Below are 8,042 nucleotides of genomic sequence, written 5' to 3'. Positions count from 1 at the left end.
GAAGGGCTGTGTCTTATTATGAAGGGCTGTGTCTTATTGTGAAGGGCTGTGTCTTATTGTGAAGGGCTGTGTTTTATTGTGAAGGGCTGTGTCTTATTGTGAAGGGCTGTGTCTTATTGTGAAGGGCTGTGTCTTATTATGAAGGGCTGTGTCTTATTGTGAAGGGCTGTGTCTTATTGTGAAGGGCTGTGTTTTATTGTGAAGGGCTGTGTGTTTTATTGTGAAGGGCTGTGTCTTATTGTGAAGGGCTGTGTCTTATTGTGAAGGGCTGTGTGTTTTATTGTGAAGGGCTGTGTCTTATTGTGAAGGGCTGTGTCTTATTGTGAAGGGCTGTGTCTTATTGTGAAGGGCTGTGTCTTATTGTGAAGGGCTGTGTCTTATTGTGAAGGGCTGTGTCTTATTGTGAAGGGCTGTGTCTTATTGTGAAGGGCTGTGTGTTTTATTGTGAAGGGCTGTGTCTTATTGTGAAGGGCTGTGTGTTTTATTGTGAAGGGCTGTGTCTTATTGTGAAGGGCTCTGCTGGAGCCTGTATGAACAGAAACAGTGTTTTATTGTGAAGGGCTGTGTTTTATTGTGAAGGGCTGTGTCTTATTGTGAAGGGCTGTGTCTTATTGTGAAGGGCTCTGCTGGAGCGGGACGTGGAGCTGACCCAGGACTCGGTCCGTCAGTTTTCGGATCAGACTCGGGTTTATCTGAATCGTTTCCTGCTGCAGACGCGGAGGCTCCTGCTCGTCCAGGACCTGGTGGATTCTCTCAAGGTACAACTGCAGTAGTACTACAATACTACTACAGTACTACTACAGTACTACTACAGTACTACTACAGTACTGCTATAGTTCAGACGTGTGTTTCTCTCGTGCTTCACAGTTCGCTGGAGTCATGTGGATCCTCACCTACATCGGAGCGGTTTTCAACGGACTCACGCTGCTCATCCTGGGTCAGTGAACTATGACCTTCGACCTTTGACCTTTGACCTATAGCATGAATACATATATATATACCGTAAATGCTCTAATACAGGCCGGGTCTTTATTTACTCCAGGGCATCAGGACCAGGCCTTTATTGGAACCAGGCCACAGTTAGAGACAGGCCTTTATTTCTATTGAGCAAAATGGACGACCAGGAAAAAAATGACAAAAAAATGACCCAAAAAATAACAAAAAATGACAAAAAAATGACAAAAAATGACACTAAAAATGTTTCCGGTATTACAGAGTTTCCGGTATTAGAGAGTTTCCGGTATTAGAGAGTTTCCGGTATTAGAGAGTTTCCGGTATTAGAGTTTCCGGTATTAGAGTTTCCGGTATTAGAGTTTCCGGTATTACAGAGTTTCCGGTATTACAGAGTTTCCGGTATTACAGAGTTTCCGGTATTACAGAGTTTCCGGTATTACAGAGTTTCCGGTATTACAGAGTTTCCGGTATTAGAGTTTCCGGTATTACAGAGTTTCCGGTATTAGAGAGTTTCCGGTATTACAGAGTTTCCGGTATTAGAGAGTTTCCGGTATTAGAGAGTTTCCGGTATTAGAGAGTTTCCGGTATTAGAGAGTTTCCGGTATTAGAGAGTTTCCGGTATTAGAGTTTCCGGTATTACAGAGTTTCCGGTATTAGAGAGTTTCCGGTATTACAGAGTTTCCGGTATTACAGAGTTTCCGGTATTAGAGTTTCCGGTATTACAGAGTTTCCGGTATTAGAGAGTTTCCGGTATTACAGAGTTTCCGGTATTAGAGAGTTTCCGGTATTACAGAGTTTCCGGTATTAGAGTTTCCGGTATTACAGAGTTTCTGGTATTACAGAGTTTCTGGTATTACAGAGTTTCTGGTATTACAGAGTTTCCGGTATTACAGAGTTTCCGGTATTAGAGAGTTTCCGGTATTAGAGAGTTTCCGGTATTACAGAGTTTCCGGTATTAGAGAGTTTCCGGTATTAGAGAGTTTCCGGTATTACAGAGTGTCCGGTATTAGAGTTTCCGGTATTACAGAGTTTCCGGTATTAGAGTTTCCGGTATTAGAGTTTCCGGTATTAGAGTTTCCGGTATTAGAGTTTCCGGTATTAGAGTTTCCGGTATTACAGAGTTTCCGGTATTACAGAGTTTCCGGTATTACAGAGTTTCCGGTATTAGAGTTTCCGGTATTAGAGTTTCCGGTATTACAGAGTTTCCGGTATTACAGAGTTTCCGGTATTAGAGTTTCCGGTATTAGAGAGTTTCCGGTATTACAGAGTTTCCGGTATTAGAGTTTCCGGTATTAGAGTTTCCGGTATTAGAGAGTTTCCGGTATTAGAGTTTCCGGTATTACAGAGTTTCCGGTATTAGAGTTTCCGGTATTAGAGAGTTTCCGGTATTACAGAGTTTCCGGTATTACAGAGTTTCCGGTATTACAGAGTTTCCGGTATTAGAGAGTTTCCGGTATTAGAGAGTTTCCGGTATTACAGAGTTTCCGGTATTTGAGAGTTTCCGGTATTAGAGAGTTTCCGGTATTACAGAGTTTCCGGTATTACAGAGTTTCCGGTATTACAGAGTTTCCGGTATTAGAGAGTTTCCGGTATTACAGAGTTTCCGGTATTAGAGAGTTTCCGGTATTAGAGAGTTTCCGGTATTAGAGAGTTTCCGGTATTACAGAGTTTCCGGTATTAGAGAGTTTCCGGTATTAGAGTTTCCGGTATTACAGAGTTTCCGGTATTAGAGAGTTTCCGGTATTAGAGAGTTTCCGGTATTAGAGAGTTTCCGGTATTAGAGAGTTTCCGGTATTAGAGAGTTTCCGGTATTACAGAGTTTCCGGTATTTGAGAGTTTCCGGTATTAGAGAGTTTCCGGTATTACAGAGTTTCCGGTATTTGAGAGTTTCCGGTATTAGAGTTTCCGGTATTACAGAGTTTCCGGTATTACAGAGTTTCCGGTATTACAGAGTTTCCGGTATTACAGAGTTTCCGGTAATAGAGAGTTTCCGGTATTAGAGAGTTTCCGGTATTAGAGAGTTTCCGGTATTACAGAGTTTCCGGTAATAGAGAGTTTCCGGTATTAGAGAGTTTCCGGTATTAGAGAGTTTCCGGTATTAGAGTTTCCGGTATTACAGAGTTTCCGGTATTAGAGAGTTTCTGGTATTAGAGAGTTCCCGGTATTACAGAGTTTCCGGTATTAGAGAGTTTCCGGTATTAGAGTTTCCGGTATTAGAGAGTTTCCGGTATTAGAGAGTTCCCGGTATTAGAGTTTCCGGTATTACAGAGTTTCCGGTATTACAGAGTTTCCGGTATTACAGAGTTTCCGGTATTACAGAGTTTCCGGTATTACAGAGTTTCCGGTATTACAGAGTTTCCGGTATTACAGAGTTTCCGGTATTAGAGAGTTTCCGGTATTACAGAGTTTCCGGTATTAGAGAGTTTCCGGTATTAGAGTTTCCGGTATTACAGAGTTTCCGGTATTAGAGTTTCCGGTATTACAGAGTTTCCGGTATTAGAGAGTTTCCGGTATTAGAGTTTCCGGTATTACAGAGTTTCCGGTATTAGAGTTTCCGGTATTACAGAGTTTCCGGTATTAGAGAGTTTCCGGTATTACAGAGTTTCCGGTATTAGAGAGTTTCCGGTATTAGAGAGTTTCCGGTATTACAGAGTTTCCGGTATTTGAGAGTTTCCGGTATTAGAGAGTTTCCGGTATTACAGAGTTTCCGGTATTTGAGAGTTTCCGGTATTAGAGTTTCCGGTATTACAGAGTTTCCGGTATTACAGAGTTTCCGGTATTACAGAGTTTCCGGTATTACAGAGTTTCCGGTATTAGAGAGTTTCCGGTACTACAGAGTTTCCGGTAATAGAGAGTTTCCGGTAATAGAGAGTTTCCGGTATTAGAGAGTTTCCGGTATTAGAGAGTTTCCGGTATTAGAGTTTCCGGTATTACAGAGTTTCCGGTATTAGAGAGTTTCTGGTATTAGAGAGTTCCCGGTATTACAGAGTTTCCGGTATTAGAGAGTTTCCGGTATTAGAGTTTCCGGTATTAGAGAGTTTCCGGTATTAGAGAGTTTCCGGTATTAGAGAGTTTCCGGTATTAGAGTTTCCGGTATTACAGAGTTTCCGGTATTAGAGAGTTTCTGGTATTAGAGAGTTCCCGGTATTACAGAGTTTCCGGTATTAGAGAGTTTCCGGTATTAGAGTTTCCGGTATTAGAGAGTTTCCGGTATTAGAGAGTTCCCGGTATTAGAGTTTCCGGTATTACAGAGTTTCCGGTATTACAGAGTTTCCGGTATTACAGAGTTTCCGGTATTACAGAGTTTCCGGTATTACAGAGTTTCCGGTATTACAGAGTTTCCGGTATTAGAGAGTTTCCGGTATATAACTCACGTACAAACCCAGAGCCTGACGGACTCTCAGCCTCAGAACTAAACCTAATGAATCACCAGAAACTGACTCTGTGTCTCCGTCTGCAGCCGACCTGACGGCGTTCACGGCTCCTCTGCTCTACCAGAAGAACAAGGTGAGAGCGCCCCCTGTGGTTACTGTCAGAGCGCCCCCTGTGGTTACAATAACGAGATGTTTCTCCTGGTTCTTGTGGATAATAACGAGATGTTTCTCCTGGTTCTTGTGGATAATAACGAGATGTTTCTCCTGGTTCTCGTGGATAATAACGTGATGTTTCTCCTGGTTCTTGTGGATAATAACGTGATGTTTCTCCTGGTTCTTGTGGATAATAACGTGATGTTTCTCCTCAGACTCAGGTGGACCAGTTGCTGGAAAAGGCTCAGCAGAAGTTGGACCTGGCTCTGCTCAGGTTTGTGTCTCGTTCTTCTGAATCTCCGTCTGAAACGTTTCCTGATGTTCACGTCGTTTGTTTCAGGATCCAGGACCGACTTCCCGGCGCCGTCAAGAAGCTCAAACCAGAGTGAACCTTCACAATAAAAGCCTCCTGAAAACCCGAGTGAACCTTCATAATAAAAGCCTCCTGAAAACCTGAGTGAACATTCACAATAAAAGCCTCCACAAAACCTGAGTGAACCTTCACAATAAAAGCCTCCACAAAACCTGAGTGAACCTTCACAATAAAAGCCTCCACCAAACCAGAGTGAACCTTCATAATAAAAGCCTCCTGAAAACCTGAGTGAACCTTCACAATAAAAGCCTCCACAAAACCTGAGTGAACCTTCACAATAAAAGCCTCCACAAAACCTGAGTGAACCTTCACAATAAAAGCCTCCACCAAACCAGAGTGAACCTTCATAATAAAAGCCTCCTGAAAACCTGAGTGAACCTTCACAATAAAAGCCTCCTGAAAACCAGAGTGAACCTTCACAATAAAAGCCTCCTGAAAACCAGAGTGAACCTTCATAATAAAAGCCTCCTGAAAACCTGAGTGAACCTTCACAATAAAAGCCTCCTGAAAACCTGAGTGAACATTCACAATAAAAGCCTCCACAAAACCTGAGTGAACCTTCACAATAAAAGCCTCCACAAAACCTGAGTGAACCTTCACAATAAAAGCCTCCACCAAACCAGAGTGAACCTTCATAATAAAAGCCTCCTGAAAACCTGAGTGAACCTTCACAATAAAAGCCTCCACCAAACCAGAGTGAACCTTCATAATAAAAGCCTCCTGAAAACCTGAGTGAACCTTCACAATAAAAGCCTCCTGAAAACCTGAGTGAACCTTCACAATAAAAGCCTCCACAAAACCTGAGTGAACCTTCACAATAAAAGCCTCCACAAAACCTGAGTGAACCTTCACAATAAAAGCCTCCACAAAACCTGAGTGAACCTTCACAATAAAAGCCTCCACAAAACCTGAGTGAACCTTCACAATAAAACCCTTCACAAAACCTGAGTGAACCTTCACAATAAAAGCCTCCTGAAAACCACAGCCTCAGCTTCTGCTTCTGTCCATGAAACAAAAACCACAGTGTTTTTAGGTCCATCAGAAGTTTATAAATGTTTGTGTCCAGAAGAAAGAGCTCATGTTCCTCTGGCTGTGACTCCTGAAGGTCCAGGATCATTGGTTAAAACGAGGATGTAAATGTCCAATCATCAGCATCATGCTGTAGGGGAGGAGGGGAGCATCATGCTGTAGGGGAGGGGGGGCAGCATCATGCTGTAGGGGAGGAGGGGCAGCGTCATGCTGTGGGGGAGGAGGGGGGGGCTGTGGGGGAGGGGGGGCAGCATCATGCTGTGGGAGGGGCAGATGTTTCTGAAACTGTCCCTGACCTCAGTCCAGGTTAAATGTATCAGAGCTGAAAAGGCATAGGCACACAAGGCGGCTCCACATGTGTCTCAGTGACACCAGGTTTGTTTGGAGGAAATGGACCAAAAGTCATCAACGATTGTGAAGGAAATTCAAAACAAACAGTTTAAAGGCAACGCTACAAATATTAATGACAAGTATGTGAATATAAGTACATGTATGTACATGTATGTATATTCACATACATGTACATACATGTACATACATGTACATACATGTATGTACATGTATGTACATGTATGTGAACGTTTTAACATTTAACAAAAACAAATATTTAAATTCTAACTGATGTATAAGTTGAGGTTCTGGTTTCGTGTCAGATCAAAATGCAGATGTGTCTTTTAGAACTTATAACTGAGGTTCAGGTCTGGATTCACCATCACTTTAACGGCCGAGGCTGCTGTGGCCAGATGTTTGACTCTGAGTCTCAGAGGCTGGACTCTGAGACTCAGAGCCTGGTCTCAGAGTCCAGCCTCTGAGACCAGGCTGAGTCCAGGCTGTAATCAGAGCCTGTGATTGGCTGTTAGTGTTGACAGATGAGGATCAGGATTATCTCAGGTCTGAAGCCGCTCTCTGAGCCTCCGTCTGTGAGCGCTGGACCTGCTCTGGACCTGGACCTGCTCTGGACCTGGACCTGCTCTGGACCTGGACCTGCTCTGGACCTGGACCTGCAGTCGTTTCCTGGACTTTCACGGTGAGTCTTTACAATATTCAGGTGTTTATGAAAAGCTTAAAGGTTCTATGACTTAAAGGTTCTATGACTTAAAGGTTCTATGACTTAAAGGTTCTATGACTTAAAGGTTCTATGACTTAAAGGTTCTATGACTTAAAGGTTCTATGACTTAAAGGTTCTATGACTTAAGGCGAGACCCTGCAGGTGAACAAGGAAAAAATGTATATTTACAGATATGAATGTGAAACTGTTGCTGTCGATCACTGGTGTAAATGTGAGGAAAAAATACAAGTTTTCTGTCATTTTATCTTTTCATATAAGAACAAGGTGTTTTATGCCTAAAAATGCCCTAAATTTCCCTTTTTTTCGGCGACGAAATCTGAATAATGGACAGAGCTACATTCAAATGTATGGTTTCATTTTATTGATGAATGAGTTACAGAGACTTTCTCAGAGCGGATTTAGGATTTCTTGTTTAGTTTTAAAATAAGCTGTTTTTTAGTGGAAAAATGTGTAAAAATGTAATTTTTGCCTTATTTTTTGACATTCAAAACTCAATAAATGGGGCTTAAGGGATTAAATAATAAAAAATCCCTCTGAAAAAATCTTCCAAATATTGTTCAGTCCGAGGCTGGAAAATGTGAAGTCTTTAGGTCCGACTGACGTGGACATAGTGTCGCCACAATGACAGAAACATATGTTTGGAGAAAAAGGCCCTTGAAATTACATTCTCCCATATAAGTCTATGGGGGAACATTGAATCAGTGCAATATTTAAACATGTTATTGTGAAGATTAGGCATGTTTTCTGTTTCCGGGTGAAGCTTATATGTTCAGAGACAGATTTGGCCCAAAACCTGAAAACTGAAAAAAATGAGTTTTGCCTGTAGTGTCTCCACTTAAGGTTCTATAACTTAAAGGTTCTATAACTTAAAGGTTCTATAACTTAAAGGTTCTATAAGTTAAAGGTTCTATAAGTTAAAGGTTCTATAACTTAAAGGTTCTATAACTTAAAGGTTCTATAAGTTTTGCTTTTAAAAGTCTGGAAGAAGTTCATTATTGTTGAAATATTTAATACAAGAATAAGTTTGATTCATGAACAAATATAATCTTTAATCTTTTCCCCGAGTCCTGATGACGTTTGTTACTTAAAT

General features: G+C 41.7%; 1 protein-coding gene across 1 annotated transcript in view; it reads left to right on the top strand.

The window, feature by feature from the left end:
* Positions 1-4,883, top strand: part of LOC306982853 (reticulon-1-A-like) — a gene marked incomplete at both ends in the record, with an annotated part of 14,706 nt that extends 9,823 nt beyond the window's left edge. Inside the window, 5 exons of the mRNA XM_079583304.1 lie at positions 620-758; positions 868-937; positions 4,415-4,461; positions 4,697-4,755; positions 4,829-4,883. Coding sequence (XP_079439430.1) covers positions 620-758; positions 868-937; positions 4,415-4,461; positions 4,697-4,755; positions 4,829-4,883 — 370 coding nt within the window. The remainder of the gene's footprint in view (positions 1-619; positions 759-867; positions 938-4,414; positions 4,462-4,696; positions 4,756-4,828) is intronic.
* Between the last annotated feature and the right edge of the window lie 3,159 nt (positions 4,884-8,042).

This window comes from Gobius niger (assembly GCF_951799975.1).
Source record: "Gobius niger genome assembly, contig: SCAFFOLD_87, whole genome shotgun sequence".
NCBI classification, from domain to species: Eukaryota; Metazoa; Chordata; class Actinopteri; order Gobiiformes; family Gobiidae; genus Gobius; species Gobius niger.
Note: the sequence above shows the minus strand (reverse complement) of the source record. Positions and strands in the feature narration are given on the sequence as shown.